We start from the raw sequence: 16,524 nt of genomic DNA, 5'->3' as shown, positions 1-16,524 counted from the left end.
GCTAGGCCACTCTCCATCATCTTTGGTAAGTCGTGGGAAATGGGAGAGGTCCCTGAGGATTGGAGGATGGCAAATGTCACACCAGTCTATAAGAAGGGCAAGAAGGAGGACCCGGGTAATTATAGACCAGTCAGCCTTACCTCCGTCCCTGGAAAAGTGATGGAACAACTTATTCTTAACACCATCTCTGGGCATATCAAGGATGAGAGGGTTATTAAGAACAGCCAACATGGTTTTACCAGGGGGAAGTCATGTTTGATCAACCTTACAGCCTTCTATGAGGAAGTGACTAGGTGGGGGGATGATGGTAGAGTGGTAGATGTGGTTTTTCTTTATTTCAGTAAGGCATTTGATACTGTCTCCCACAGCATTCTCATAGATAAGCTAAGAAAGTGTGGGCTTGATGATCAGGTAGTGAGGTGGATCAAGAACTGGTTGAAAGGAAGAAGGCAGAGAGTTGTGGTTAATGGCACAGAATCCAGCTGGAGGTCTGTGACCAGTGGAGTCCCTCAGGGGTCAGTGCTGGGACCAGTGCTGTTTAATATTTTCATCAACGACCTGGATGAGGGAACCGAGTGTACCCTCAGCAAGTTCTCTGATGACACTGAACTGGGAGCAGTGGCTGACACACCAGAAGGCTGTGTTGCCATTCAGCCAGACCTGGACAGGCTGGAGAGTTGGGCAGGGAGAAACTTGATGAAGTTCAGCAATGGCAAGGGTAGAGTCTTGCATGTGGGGAAGAACAACCCCATGTACCAGTACAGGTTGGGGGTTGACCTGCTGGAAAGGAGTGAAGGGGAAAGGGACCTGGGGGTCCTGGTGGACAGGAGGGTGACCATGAGCCAGCAATGTGCCCTTGTGGCCAAGAAGGCCAATGGCATCCTAGGGTGCATTAGAAAGGGGGTGGTTAGTAGGGCAAGAGAGGTTCTCCTCCCCCTCTACTCTGCCTTGGTGAGGCCGCATCTGGAATATTGCATCCAGTTCTGGGCCCCTCAGTTCAAGGACAGGGAATTGCTTGAAAGAGTCCAGCGCAGAGCCACAAAGATGATGGAGTGGAGCACCTCCCTTATGAGGAGAGGCTGAGGGAGCTGGGTCTCTTTAGCTTGGAGAAGAGGAGACTGAGGGGTGACCTCATCAGTGTTTACAAATATGTAAAGGGTGGGTGTCAGGATGATGGAGCTAGGCTTTTTTCGGTGATATCCAGTGATAGGACAAGGGGCAATGGGTGTAAACTGGAGCATAGGAGGTTCCATGTGAACATCAGGAAGAACTCCTTTACTGTAAGAGTGACAGAGCACTGGAACAGGTTGCCCAGGGGGGTTGTGGAGTCTCCTACGTTGGAGATATTCAAGGCTCACCTGGACAAGTTCCTGTGTGATGTACTCTAGGTTACCCTGCTCTTGCAGGGGGTTGGACTAGATGATCTTTCGAGGTCCCTTCCAGCCCTTGTGATTCTGTGATTCTGTTGCATGGTCTTCACAGATTGAGAATGGAAGAGGACAGCCACTTCCTCCAGTGGGTTAACTTATTCTTAAAATACAAAAAGAGTGGGTTCCAGTCATTCTGTTGGTCAGCCAGCAAAACAAATGCTGCAGGGATCTCTTCTTCCCTCAGTGATGGCATGAATGGAGTCTCTTCCCTGTATCCTCTTGTCAGTATTTATAAACAGAGACTCTTTTCCTCATTCAGATCTTGTTAGGTTGGCCAAGAGATCAGAGATTGTAGTTAGGAACTGAGGAGCAGAAAGCTGATGCAGTTGTATAACCTCAGTTCCTTGGGAAACCGAGCAGAGGTGGAGTAAGAAGGGTGATGGGCAGGGACTTTTTAAGTTCACCATGTCACAGTGGCCCTTGGTTTGCAGCTCAGGGGAGAAATACAGACTGGCTCAACTTTGTTAGGACTTCTAGCTAAAGAAGATGGGATGGTTTGCCTTTAAAAGCAAGATTGGAATGAGAGGATTAAAAGGAAGGATCCTGAGAAGTCCAGGAGGACTGTGATTGGCATTACTATAGTTAACTGTAAGAACATAAGATTGCAAGAGGAGGAGGAAAATAGGAGCTGTTCTGACAAGAATTCAGAAGTCTTGGTTACATCCAGACGCTGGAGTGGTGCTCTGGCGTTCCTGTGTAAATGAAAACCAGGAGGGGAAGGGAATGGAAGAAAGAAGATGAAAAGCACCAGGATTCTTTTTGGAATGTACAGCTTGCATGGGTGTCAGCATCCATGGAGTAGGACTGTATTGCAGAACAGACAAATCATTACTTCTCTCTGCCCTGTCTTGTCCTCCCCACACACACAAGCTTTGTCCTGGATTAGAAGAGCTGTGGGAAGACAGTGCTGCTCGGAGCAGGGATTTGTGCTGCTGTGGGGAGGAGCCACCCAGCCATGGGAGTCTTGTACCTGCTGCCTCTTGTGAGCTGAGGGCTGTGGGGACTGCCCAGCAGGCAGAGAGCACTGACTGCACGCATGGCTGGCCAAGGGCACCTCAGTTATCCACTGGATTGGCTCCTGCAGCCTGGCAACATCTTCAGATGGGTTTCTGAGCAGTCACTCAGGCAACGTCTAAGCAAAGCTATCGACACTCTCTGCCTCAGTCCTTAAAATGCAGAGGAAGGGGGAAATCCTCATCTCTGGTATGTACAGAAGATGACAGGCTTTACTGTCTTTCTCCACCCGGCTTTCCAATCAAACAAGGAAGACTTTTCCTTCTGACAGCCTTGTACTGTCCAAAGTCAGGAAAGACAACTTCAGAGCAGTGGGTTTTCAGTCAGTTCTGGATCTGAATAAGCATCAGATGTGGACAGCTGTGTAAAGAAATGGGAGCCTTCTTGACAGCAGGTTCATCTCTCTGCAGCCATTTCCATGCACTGAGTGGAGGTACCTCTGAACTTCAGGGTGGCAGGCAGGTAGTAGCCTACCTTTACTTTTAGTGTGGCACTCTGCACTTGTCACCTATTTTACCAGTGGGTCCTAATGTCTATTTGTGTATTGGGTGGCCTAAAAAAATAAGGCGTATGTGTCAAAAAAAGCCACAACAGTAGTGTTTGGGTTACCCTGAGTCAGTTTGAAGTTGCACTATAGCCAGAAGAGGTGGCATGGATTGATGCACATGTAGAAAGCTGAGAAGAGCAAGGATTTGAGCTCATCTGAAGCTCAGAGTTATGGTCATACAAGTAGTAGTATTACATAAATGGTAACAACAATACTGGAAATGGAAAAGTTTAGAGCTTCAGAACCTCTCACAGGCAAAATAAGCAGTGGTATTGTTTGAGGCTTTCTTCTGGCTTAGAGACATACTGCTCTTTGGAGGGCAAACTGTGTCTGTATGTTTGCATTCTTCTGTAGTGTGGAAGTTTATAAACTTCCCTTTGAAATAAGAGGAAGGTTAAAATCTTGGCGTGTTCTTATTTTGGTCATAGGATTGCATGCAGACATCCTTGTGGTTAAATTAAAAAAACCTCCAAACTACTAAAACCCCAATAGATTTCCTGTAAAGGGGTGGCTGATTGCAAATGGAAAGATTAATGGCTGAGATTAGAGATGCCCATACAACTGCATGATCTTGCTCATAAACTGCTAATGTGACTCACTGAAAATCTCTGCATTTTTTTTCCTGTTGAATTGAACTTGGTGTTGTCATTAAGAGGATAGCATCAGTTTGGAAAATTCAGTTTTTATTCTATCTCCTTTTTGGATTTCTTGGGTCTCCCCTCATCACAAGTCTTTCAGGTGCAAATTCCCCTTTTCAGAATTCATTGAAAGAAAACATTTTTATAATTAGAAGGCTCGTAATATGGCAACCTTTAGATTGTTTAGAATAGCCAATATCAAATACTGAAAGTCTTTAAAGTGTCTGATTTTTCTCTGTTGGGTAGAGGAGATTCAGTGCAGCCCTGAGGAGAAGGACTTGGGAGCAATGGTCGATGAGAAAATGAACATGAGCCAGCTTCAGTGTGTGCTCCCAGCCCAGAAAGCAACTGTATCCTGGGCTGCATCAAAAGGAGCGTGACCAGCAGGGCGAAGGAGGTGATCCTGCCCCTCTGCTCTGCTCTTGTGAGACCTCACCTGGAGCATTGTGTGCAGTTCTGGTGTCCTCAACATAAAAAGGACATGGAACTGTTGGAACAAGTCCAGAGGAGGCCACGAGGATGAGCAGGGGCTGGAGCACCTCCTGTATGGAGCCAGGCTGAGAAAGTTGGGTCTGTTCAGCGTGGAGAAGAGAAGGCTGCGTGGAGACCTCACAGCAGCTTCCAGTGTCTGAAGGGGACCTACAGGGATGCTGGAGGGCCTACAGGATGCTGGTCTCTTCATTAGGGGCTGTAGTGATAGGACAAGGGGTAAGGGGTTCAAACTCAAACAGAATGTTCAGGTTAGATCTAAAGAAGTTCTTTTGTGTGCGGGTGGTGAGGCACTGGAATGGGTTGCCCATGGAAGCTGTGAATGCTTCATCCCTGGTGTGGTGTTCAAGGCCAAGTTGGACAGAGCCTTGGGTGCCATGGTTTAGTGTGAGGTGTCCCTGCCCATGGCAAGGGGGTTGGAACTGGATCCTTTCCAACCCTAATTATAATTCTATGATGTTCCCCAAGTAAAACAGCTGTTCTGTACCTTTGTGCATGTGACAAATGAGGACACAGAGCTAAAGAGGAAACCTGCCTGGGAATCCACTTACTTCACTGGACTTCAGTCTCTTACTGGTGTAATCAAGTTATTTAGGCAGACTTTACGCAATATGGATCAGAATGCTTTAGAGCTTCATCAGGAATGCATTGCTTTAAATATGCTGATTTACAAAGACAGTTTATTTCCCCCCCCACCTTCCCACACCCCCAGCACTTGTTTTGGTCTTCTCCTGGTCATCCTCTCATGTCTGGCTCTCACAAGAATGCAGAATTCAGGATTTTTCTTGCAACCTATAAAGTCTGCAGACTCTGCCTGGAAAATGAGCTGGCTCCTGAGCTTCCTGCCTGACTGCTCTTTAACCAGAGTCTAAGTGGAAAAATGTGAACCTTTTCTAGTACTTTTGTTGTGGGAGCTGTGAAAACAGGGTGAGCAATTTAAAGGTTCCTGCTCCATGTTAAAACCTTCTGCTTCAATCTCTCCCTGTTTTCCAGTGCTTGTGCTTGCTAGGTGTTTTCATTTAACCTTTTTTTAAGTTCCTCTTTCCTTCTTGGTCCTATGTACCTTTGTTGATGCCTTCTTACAAGGCATTGGAAGGAAGGAAAAACATGTGTGCCTGTGTGTGACGGGAGGGAAATGTGTCAAATGTACTTTTTAAACTGTCAGCATTCTCTGTCCCAGCTGCATTGTTTTCCTCAAGCTCCATCTACAGCCAGGCCATTAAACTTGTTTTTCGCTGCTGCTTGCTGCCATTTATAGTTTAGTTTCTGCTTGTATCAAACCAAGAGGTATGTCTCTAAGTCTGCATTGTTTTGCACCTGCAATATTTGTCTTTTTGGTAACTGAAACTTCCAACTTAACTGCCTGCTGTTGTGTCAGTAAAGGTGTGAGCAAGGAGAAGAGTTAGGTTATTTAAATGCAATTATAAGCTCACTGTTAAAAATCCTGGAAGGATGTTTTAGCCATAAAATTTGGCTCCTGTTTAGTTCAGAAGTTTGTTCCCGAATTACTTATGTGGATTAGTTGTGACTTTAGAGGATCTCTGCTGTCAGCTGAACTTCACCCCCATAATATTTCTTCTCGTGAGCATATATTCTAGTTATGCGTCAGTAGGTTCATCTGGGTGTTACACTGTTCAGTTTACCTGATAATGGAAAATACAGCTTCTCCCTAACTGGAACTTCAAATGTTATTTTGGAGGGGGGTTTTCACTGGTTGGTTTTGTGGTTTGGTTTCATGTAGGTGTTCTGTTTGTGTGGGTTTGCTGGGGTTTGACTGCTTGAGTTTTTTGTTTGTTTTTAAATAATATTTTCTTTTACATTCATGGTAATGTGCTTTCTCCTTTGTGGGTGACTTTTATTCCCCCTCCCTCCCCCGTCAGCCCCTGTAACACTGTAGTGTTTGAGAGCAGATTGTAGTGACATCTAACATTTTGTTGTGTTTGTAATGTGGGCTGAGGTCAAGCAAACAAACAAAGCCATCGTTATGTTTTAGCATTCTTTTTTAATGAGTACATTAAATCTATTCACAGCTACAGGATCAGCTGTGGAGAGAAGGAACAAATATGAAACTTCAGGTAGCACTGTCTTTTTGAAGCAATTTGTGGACAAATAATAGACTGAAGGGATCTGTAAGGATTCTAGTAGGAAATAAATGGCACCGTGTTGTTGTCAGAAAGGGTTTTGGCAGAAGGCTTGTTGTGACTGTTTCTGTGGCTTAGAGGAATTTCCTACAGACTGGGCTAACCATAAAAAAATGTCTCTACTTTTAGGAGTTGAAGACAGATGGTGGAGTCTGCCTGGGGAAGATGTCATCTTTAACAATGAAAGCCTGTTGTCTGGACAAAAGAGGAAGTTTCTTTAAGGTAAATGGGCTATTTATGCAGAGCATACAGTGCATAGGTTTGTGTGAAATGAGTGCTGCAGAATGTGCCATGCAGTCTGTGATATGTAGCAAGACTTCGGTAAAATGGGAAGCATTTATTTGAGCATCTCTTTTTACAGGTGGCATTTATGGCTAGATTACCACCTAGTTACTTCATGTGTATGTTGTTTTCCTGTATACTGAATAGAATATCTAGTGTAAAACAGCTTGTGGCTTTCTTTGCTGCTAATGCTGAGAACAAGCTGTGTTCTGCACAGGCATTACTGTGCTCATAAACTGGATTTGTGTAACTGAAATTTGCAGTACAGGTTTAGAATTTCCGCTATTGGGATTTAAAATTGGCTTCATCGACCTGCCTATTTTAAGAAAAACTGGTGGGTCTCCTTGTTTGTGTGTAATCTGAACATGCACAAAATACTGTCTTTGTATTCTCAATGCCTGTTTCAGTCCATTTTGCGTTTTGGTGGTTTGCTTTGTAGGTTTTAGTTCCTTGGCTTTTCTAAAGTCCAACTGTATCTTGGTTGAAATCAACAAGAAGCTGGTGCTTAACTCTAGTCATACTCTCAAATATCCAGCAAGGCAGGTGTCTTTGGGTGTCTACATACTTTAAAGGACTCTCATCATTCTTCTCCTAAGATACCAGCCCAGTTTCTTGGATGATACAGGCACTGAAAGATAGTAATTCTGTTCTGACATGGATGTGCTCATAGAGAAAAAACAGAAATAATTCCAGGTAGTGTTTCTGTGTTCTGGGGCAGTTTTGAGATGTTACGTAGCTTACAGCACACTTAATGCAGCACATTTCCATGAGAAATACGTTTCAGGTATGAGCCTTCTGTTTTCCCCCATCTCCTTTCCATCATGGAGTACAGCCAATGCATGGCAATATAACTAAAGGGGCTGGAAAGGCAGGATGCAACATGTACTTTCCTGGGAAAACATATGTAATGATGGAGTCCATTCCACGGCACATATGCCACTGAGAAACACCCGGGGAGTACAGGCAGAGGCCTCTCCAGATTTGAGGTGGTGCTCAGAGATGTAGGGAGATAGAGCCCTTAGTTGAAGCACCTTCATGAACTCCCTGGAACTCTTTAGAAATGCATTTTTCCCTGGTCATGAACATTCAATTTTAGTCTTGCTAACCTCATCACAGGTGGAACCTTGAGAACCTCGTCAGGAAGTACATACTTCAGATTGACTGCCTGCAGTCACTGGGTTTTGTGTCTTGTGCGACCATTCTCACTTCCACATAGTTATCAGTCACTTCCATCTCTGGGAACTTCTGTCAAGGATTGAATTTCATGGCTTAATTTTTCTTTTTCCCAGTATTTCCTGCAGAGTTAATTTACAGGATTTGCCCCAGATTTGCTCAATTGTAGTAGCTTGGCTCAGGCATGACCACTGCAAAATAATCATGGGTCATTGTGTTCTCTGCTTTGCCTCCTGCTCTGTGTGAGGTTTGTTAAGGCTTTGGAGGATCAGTCAGGGGACTTTCAGGACTGCAGTAAGCTGACTGGTTTCTAGGGGAAAGTGGAAACATGTTTTGGTCTTTTTGTATGACAGACAAAGACTTTATGCTGTAATGCTAGAGAACCATCATGTTTCAGGGTGTCATGCAAACAGCAGAGGTGCAGTAGAGGTTATCAGTATGGTTTTCAAGATGACTGAATCCCATTAACTGTTTTATTTCTATGCAGTAGGGGAGTTCTGGAGGCAGTGCTGAAGTTAATTGTGGAGAAGGCTGCAATTAAACTTTTTTCCAGAAAAAATGGTTAGTTGAAGTGAAATGTAGTTCATAAAGCTTTCATGTGCCCTGTGTGAGTACAGCTGTGAACACCATATGCTTCTAGAGAGCAGAACAGGGAGAACAGTGTCCAGGCAGTGCCATGGTATTAAAAAGTATGCTGACCTATCAAGCTGTGGTGTTCAACCACTGGCCAGGAGGGTATGTGTGTTTTTCTGATGCAAGAAAGAGAGTAAACTGTTACATAGACCGGCTTGGAATTGAGCTAGATATAGAGTGGTGAACTTCTCTGTTCTGCATTGGAATTTTGCTGTTTATATAGTGCCAGGGGCACAGGGCTGTCTTGTTAGGCACAGCTTTGCTCTAAGGAGCAATTGAAAGTTATAGGTGCTTCTGAGCACTGAATTAACTTGCATGGATAGCTTCCCTTAGAATATTCATCACCTGCTGTAGCTTCTTCCAGTGAAAGATGCTTGTAATTGCTGCCATCACAGCTTGTATTAAGACAAAGCATTCTGTTTTCTTTTTCTAGTACTGCCACAAATATGATTGACCAGGCAAAGCTCTACATAGTGGCAAGCAGCAGCCGCTTTACTGACAGTCCCTAGCTCCTGCCTCCTCTGCTGCTCCTAGTGCACTGCATTCTCCTCACAGGTCCTGTGCCACACATTTCAGCTGTTGCTGTTTCTATTCCCGCTGTTTGTCCTGGGACAGAAATGTTATTTTGATGGCTGAATCTTACCCTAATGTTCTGGAAGGGTGCAGCGAGAAATAGGGAGTGGTGGAGAGGTGTGTATTCCAGAGAGGAGAAACACACTCAGAGGGGAAACAAACACAGGGTGGCTGGTGCCTTTAGCCCACAGAGAATTATAATGACCATTGGTGCTGCGTGCAGGACCAGTTTCTATGTTAGCAGCTTCATTCTGACAACTGGAAAAAGGGAAATATAACCCCCATTTTCTAGAAGGGGAAAATGGATGACCCAGGGAATTACAGAGCAGTCAGTCTCACCTCTGTGCCTGGCAACATCTGGGAGCAGATTCTCCTGGAAGGCATGCTGGGGCACATGAAAAACAACAAGGTGCTTGGTGACAGCCAGCAGGGCTTCACTAAGGGGAAATCCTGCCTGACCAACTAGGTGGCCTTCTATGATGGGGCTCCAAAAGTGATGGACAGGGTGGAGCAGTTGATGTCATCTACCTGGACTTGTGCAAAGCGTTTGACACTGTCCCACATGACATCCTTGTCTCTAAATTGGAGAGACATCAATTTGATAGGTGGAGCACTTGGTGGATAAAGAACTGGCTGGATGGTCGCACTCAAAGAGTTGTGGTCAATGGTTCAATGTCAGGCTGGAGACCAGTAACGAGTGGTGTCCCTCAGGGATCAGTGTTGGGACCGGTCTCGTTTAACATCTTTGTCGCTGACATGGACAGTGGAATTGAGTGCACCCTCAGCAAGTTTGCCAATGGCACCAAGCTGTGTGGCTCTGTTGATACGCTAGAGGGAAGGAATGCCATCCAGAGGGACCTTGACACGCTTGTGAGGTGGGCTGGTGCCAACCTCATGAAGTTTAACCACGCCAAGTGCAAGGTCCTACACCTGGGTCGCAGCAATCCCAGGCACAGCTACAGGTTGGGCAAAAAGGAAATTCAGTGCAGCCCTGTGGAGAAGGACTTGGGGGTGTTGGTCAATGAGAAAATGAACATGAGCTGGCTTCAGTGTGTGCTTACAGCCCAGAAAGCAACTGTATCCTGGGCTGCATCAAAAGGAGCGTGACCAGCAGGTCAAAGGAGGTGATCCTGCCCCTCTGCTCTGCTCTCATGAGACCTCACCTGGAGCATTGTGTGCAGTTCTGGTGTCCTCAACATAAAAAGGACATGGAACTGTTGGAACAAGTCCAGAGGAGGCCATGAGGATGATCAGGGACTGCAGCACCTCCTGTATGGAGCCAGGCTGAGAAAGTTGGGTCTGTTCAGCGTGGAGAAGAGAAGGCTGCGTGGAGACCTCAGAGCAGCTTCCAGTATCTGAAGGGGGCTACACAAATGCTGGGGATGGACTCTTCATTAGGGGCTGTAGTGATAGGACAAGGGGTAAGGGGTTCAAACTCAAACAGAATGTTCAGGTTAGATCTAAAGAAGTTCTTTCGTGTGAGGGTGCTGAGGCACTGGAATGGGTTGCCCATGGAAGCTGTGAATTCTCCATCCCTGGCAGTGTTCAAGGCCAGGTTGGATGAAGCCTTGGGTGATATGGTTTAGTGTGAGGTGTCCCTGCCCATGGCAGGGGTGTTGGAACTGAATGATCTTAAGGTGCTTTCCAACCCTAACTATTCTATGATTCTGTAGTACTATTATAGTGACACACAAGCACATTGAAGGGTTTGCTTTATGTGTTGCATGTTTTCTTTTTTTTAAGGCTGTCTTACCAGGGCAGTCTTTAAGATACAAATGGTCCACAGTGTGTTTTACTGTTTGGCTTGCCTAGACCTTCATGTGGTGAGTAATAAACAGGGTGTTCTTATGACAGGAGCTGCTACCCAAGTTTTGTTATATCTCATAAGCACAAATATTAACCCTCTTTGATGGGACTGCAAAGCCAAAAATTTTCATATTTTCAGACTGGTAAGAAACTGTCTCAGTACATAGAATCATAGAATTGTTAGGATTGGACAAATATGAGTGGTTTTTCTAGGTTATCACTTCCCATGTGCTAAAGCAATCATGATGTCAGTGGGACTGTAAGCAAGTGTAAGTGTCATATTCTGAAGTGTTGGTATCTCCTTGTGTGAGTAGTTCTCTGTGGAAAACAGATGCTGGAATAGGTATTTTGTGTGCCTGCTGTTCATAGTGTCATGGTTGCAATTACCTTGAATTATTAGGAATGCAGTATACCTGAGCATTTCAAGACACCAGACTCTTAAAGCCATGAGAAACACTGTGAATGAAGAAGCTAAGGTTGTCCTAAATTTTCCTAAGGACAGCCTGACAAGGGAGTGGTCTGAAGAACAGTGGGAATAAAATATGCCTTGAAGCTATGTTTTCAGGCCTCTCATAGTCCCTGGGAAGCTGCACTGTTGGACCACTGTTCTGAACCTGCAGCGTCAAACTGGGGACTGCAGGCAGCCTGTGTACCCAGTGCATGTGTGTGTGTGTACGCACTTTGTATACAGTGAAATCACCTCTTCCTTTTTCTCCCCCATGTTTATCAAATTGTGGCAGCAGTTCCATTTGCTACTGCTGGATGGGTGAGCAAAGAATACTTGGTACATCAGATGTTTTCATTTTAACTTATTTGAATTTGCCAGGTCTGTCTGTGCTTTGGAGACATAGTGCTTAAATTATAGCCTTTTACCCATGCTGACCTGTACTTCAGAATGCCCATCCGGATGCACAGACTGTAGTGTACTTCTGCATGTTGCTCTCATGCTGTTCTTGTTACTTTACAGTTACCCCAGAAACCATTAGCATATTGGTATGCAGTCTCACAGGACATTTAAATCCTCATAAAGAATATCTTACCATTCCCAGCAACGTTTGCAAGAAAACTTATTGACAAATAACAGTGGGAAATTCAGACTTCTCCTTCTGGCTCTTAAATAGTTCCCATTGCTGGAGCTGGAGCTTCCGTACAGCTCTTTTTGTTTGGTTTGTTGTTTGGGGTTTTTTTTGTGTTCATTCTTTTGACTGTTGGTACACCCAGAAAACAGGATTCTTCCAATTTAATGAAGAGCAAAGGTCTGCAGTTTTATGGCTGAATTCTCTTCGTACCTTGCAGTTGATGAAGGCTCAAAGTTAGCAAGTAGTAAAAAAATTAAGCAAAGATGGAGTTAGGCTAGGGCAATTCTGTGACTTAATAGCTTGCCAGTGGTTACAGAGGGAGTCTGTGGCATAGCAAGGGACTGAGTATATGTCTCTGACAAATGTGCTTTTTAATGAGCCATCCTCATTGTCATCCAATTGTTCCAATCTTTACTGAACTGACATCAGAGGTTTTACACTAATGCTCTTCTGTCCCAAAATCAAAAACCAGGCATAACTTTGTTGCTTACTGAAGAATAAGACAATATTATTAGTGGTCTTGAGAATCCATAGCTCACTGTGCAGAATAACCAGAAATTGCAGCCATGTATCAAAATATTTGATGGTGTTCAATCCAACAACAAGTCCAGAAATAGCATTCCCAGTTTAGCTAGTCTCTGGCACTTGGCTATCTCATCGCACAGGGTGCTCTTTGAAGGTTGCTACGCTCTGGTTATCAAAATGCAACGGAAAAGATGTGATACCAAAGAGGATGCCGGTCTCCAGAAAGAATGAAAAATGCAGTGCTGGCAGGAAGGGGGGTGGGAAGTGCTGAGGCTCACTTGTCCAGCCTGATACTAATCCTTGCTCCCCTCGGCCTGTGTTCCCTTGCCAGATTGGAAGCACTCATCTTACCTTTTCCTCTTTATCAGTTGTAAATCTCAGGGCTTGGAAACATCCTGCAGTGGTCACCCTGGCTGACTCTTTCAATACACTCTCAAGGAAGATCATAGAATAATTAGAAAGATGGCGGTTTTGTTAATTCTCTGTACAAGCCTGTTTCCATTTCAGCACAAACCCCAGGAAGTCAGCTGCCATGCAGTGATGGATGAGTGATTTTTCTAAAATGGACAACAAATCAAAGCCCCCATCTTCCTCTTGGGACTGGGGAACTTATTACTTGGATGAGCAAGACCATGGCTATGCTGGCCTTCTGAGAGAGGCACTGGTCTTGGTCTGGTCCTGGGCGTGTACTTTCTCTGATGCACAACAGTGATGCATGTATAGACAGAGCATATATGACAGTCAAATATATGTGTTCTGGTGAGAGAGCACTGGGGAGCTGAGTTGTATTTGGTCCCTATGTAGGAATGATGCTGGCACCCCTGCCAGCTATTGAAAGCTGTGATCAGTCTTATTGAACAAATAACCAGTTGACAATAAGCATAGCATTAAATGTTATGAAAGAAAACATTGTGGTTCAAGATGTTTGCATTTCATTATTTCCTTCATGGATTTTAGGAATGTAAACAGGATATGAGTATTTGTGGCAATCTAATGTTTAGGATGGGTTTGGCTAGGGAATACTGTACTGAGCTGCTATGGGAATTCATGCCCAGTCACAATTATTATTTGGGTTTACAGTGGTTATATTGTACTTTCTTTTTAACTTGCAGAACAGTGCTTTATCAGAAGTAAACTCCAAAGGAAAAACATTACCACAAAAATGGCAGTTTATCATGTTATATAAGGTCTCCCTTTACTTTCAGGGTTTTTTTTTTAATATTAAATAGTACATCACCTGGGAAGATGTCGTACTTGCAAACACATTTCTTTTCATGTGAACATCTTATTTCTGTAGCATAGTATGGTAGTAACTATTTCAATGGTCCTATATGGTCTGTGACCAATTTTTTCAGATTTTTTTTAAGTCTTGAGGTTTGTGTATGTTTTACAGTAACAGAAGCCTCTGACAAATATATCCATCCATTTCAGTTGTGTTTTCCTTTGAAAACTGCTTCTTACGTTCTTGATTTCAACTGGTGAATGGGTGAGGTTTCCCATTATTTCCAGCAAAGCAGGCACCACACTCTGTGAATAGGTGGCAGCCTTCTGCTGCTGCTTGTTTCCTCAGGCTTGGATCTAATAACAGGACACACTGAGGATCCTTCCTGCATTTTGTAGAGACATATTACGAACAGCTTATCTTGTATAATGCTAATGATGCAAGCATCACATACAGTGCTTGTTGATCGGAAATACCTTGCTCCTAAGTACTTCAGAAATTGTCCAAATCATGAGTACATGTTGTGTTATTTGACAGAAAATGATTTGTCAGGTGTTGTTGTAACAATATGTGTCAGCTAATTGCAAGAATACCCAAATGATGCAACTCTGAGTGTTTTGTTGTTTGTTTTTTTTTTTAAATCAGGAGAAGAGTAACTTTTTTTTTTTTAACATGAAAGAGAATTTGAGGAAAATTGCAGGCACTATTGACAGTTTATTTAAAAAAATGAGGTTTTAATTCCTAAATATCAATGTTTTGGTTCAGGTGTAGTCCCTACTGTCACAGTGTGAGTGGGGAGCGTGCTCCATTCTGTAGACTTGGTAGGTCATGGGGGATATGTGGTATTCCCAAGAAATGTAGCCAGCAGGAGCAAGTGCGAGCATAAGACCACTTGAACCATTTGAAATGTGCTGGTTTGGGTCATTTCTCTTTAGCATTTTTTTTTTCTTTTTCTAAACACAGAAAAAAAATCTCTTAGGAAAGACAGCTTCGCACAAGTTCTCTTTAAGGCAGACGTACAAATTACAAAGCATTAAGATTACAGTGTTTTCAATACAAAGCTGTTCTGCAGCACTTGCCTTATGCTGTTCTGATTTAAAGCATTTATAAGTCAAAATGCATATTTAAATATTTTTTCCCCAAGAACTTTAATCTTGTGCAAGCAAGTACCTTTCCCAGACAAAGATGTAACGGGCAGTTGTGTTAGAGGCCAAACATGGCAGCTATACAAAAATGATTACAAATAACTTCAAAAAATAAATTGGGTATTGGAAAGCATCAGAAAACACATTGCCGTGTTTTAGATTTTAGGTATAAGTGAACAAAAGAACTAACCAAGGGATTGCAGTTTAAGAAAGTGATACAGTATTCAAATTCATTTGAACTGTAGATCTGTTCCATCTTCTGAGGTCAAACTGATGTGAAATGATAGCATGAGGTGTAGTGTCAGCTGGAATTCCTCAGCATGTGCCTGTGCACATTGGAGTAGATTTTTTTTTTGCTGTAGTGGCCAGGGATTTTTGTTTTCTGGATGGTGTTGGTCCTGAGTTCTGGGGGGTAGGGAGGGGGTGCTTTGTTTTGGGTTAACACAGTGAAGTCAGCCAACAGCCCGATGGCAGCACAGCAAGGCGGGTGTTAAGGCGGTGTCTGAAAGCCCCGGATGCTTCTGTGCAGAGCTCCTGTTGCATACTTCTCAGAGAAAAATGCTGGAAAGCTCTTGTTGCACAAATTGTTGGCTTGTGAGCCACTTAATCTCTGTAGATGTGTCCGAGAGTGGTCCTTTACGGCTGCAATTGATCTTGCAGGTGCGAAGACTGAGGTGATCCTGCCCGTGAAGAGGAGCTTATTCATCCTGTTGCTGTGCCTGGTCCATGAGGAACAGCAGCTGAGCTTTCATGCAGTTGCCAGTGTGGGAGATTTTGTAGGGAAAGAAGCCCAGGTTGTGGTGCTGGCAACTTAGGATTCAAAAGCAGCTGCTAATGTGGCAGAGGATTGCCCCCATTTCTGCTGTTTCCTCGTTCTGTCTGAAGCAGAAGCACATCATTCCCATGCTGCTTCTTGCAATATCTGGTGCCTCCCTGCCTCCGTACCTCCAGCCAGCTGCTAGTCTCCTCTTACCATCTTTACAGCTTCTGCCAGTTGTGCACAAATCCTACTGCTGTAGCCAAGCAGAGGTGGCATAATCCCTTTTGGTGGTGTAACAATAATCATTTGAAAACAAATAGGTGGTCAATTCCAGCTGAGTTTGACCGTCTTTGAGATGCTTGTGTCACTGGCCTTAGGTTTTACCATGCCCCAGTGGAAGGATGTAATGCAATGGAAGGAGCTGGGGGTGGGGGTGATTGCTCTGGGCCCTTTGTGATCCCCTCCTTTGGGCCCTGCTGTAGGGGATCAGATAGGGCGACCAGTCCATGTAGCACTGGAGTAGGTTTTGGCTAATGCAGTGAAAAGGCTGCTCTGCTGACCTTACTCAGTACTGCAGGTTACAGAACTCATGCCTACAGTAGGTCTGTTTCATTAGCAGATTATATCTGTGAATAGTTTAATAACATGTTAAGCTTCAGATAGTGATGTCCGTCAGAAGTTCACATTTAAAACTCTCAAATATAGTTGCAGATCACTGAATCAGTTGCCATCTATGAGTCTCAAGGTGCTGACTCATGTTGTGTGCTGGTAGCTGACTCTGGTGACTTCCTCCTGTGATAGCTCCAGGCAAGCCAGGACCAGAAGCCCTCATGTATTTACAGCTGGCTAACTTGCCCATATTTGTGACTACTTAGTGCTTGAAAAACTTCATGCTCTCACAGTGAATATGAAGCATCTTTAGGGAATGCTGCAATTTAAAACCGAAAACTAAGCCTTGCTTCATTTATTAGGAATTATAGTTTTTTTAGCTGTTACTGCAGGATGAAGCACATAAGGCAGTCCTGCTTTTGTTCATGACTCCCCAGACCATGTTAGAGCCTTTGTAG

General features: G+C 44.1%; 1 protein-coding gene across 5 annotated transcripts in view; it reads left to right on the top strand.

Moving 5' to 3' along the window:
* Positions 1–16,524, top strand: part of RIN2 (Ras and Rab interactor 2) — an 82,238-nt gene that overhangs the window by 24,267 nt on the left and 41,447 nt on the right. For all 5 annotated transcript variants that reach the window (XM_034060588.1, XM_034060584.1, XM_034060586.1 and 2 more), the window contains exon 2: positions 6,389–6,481. In XM_034060588.1, the coding sequence (XP_033916479.1) occupies positions 6,425–6,481 (57 nt within the window). In that variant the 5' untranslated portion in view covers positions 6,389–6,424. The remainder of the gene's footprint in view (positions 1–6,388; positions 6,482–16,524) is intronic.

The sequence above is a fragment of the Melopsittacus undulatus genome, chromosome 3 (assembly GCF_012275295.1).
Source record: "Melopsittacus undulatus isolate bMelUnd1 chromosome 3, bMelUnd1.mat.Z, whole genome shotgun sequence".
In the NCBI taxonomy this organism is placed as follows: Eukaryota; Metazoa; Chordata; class Aves; order Psittaciformes; family Psittaculidae; genus Melopsittacus; species Melopsittacus undulatus.
This window is presented reverse-complemented; position numbering and strand designations above follow the sequence as displayed.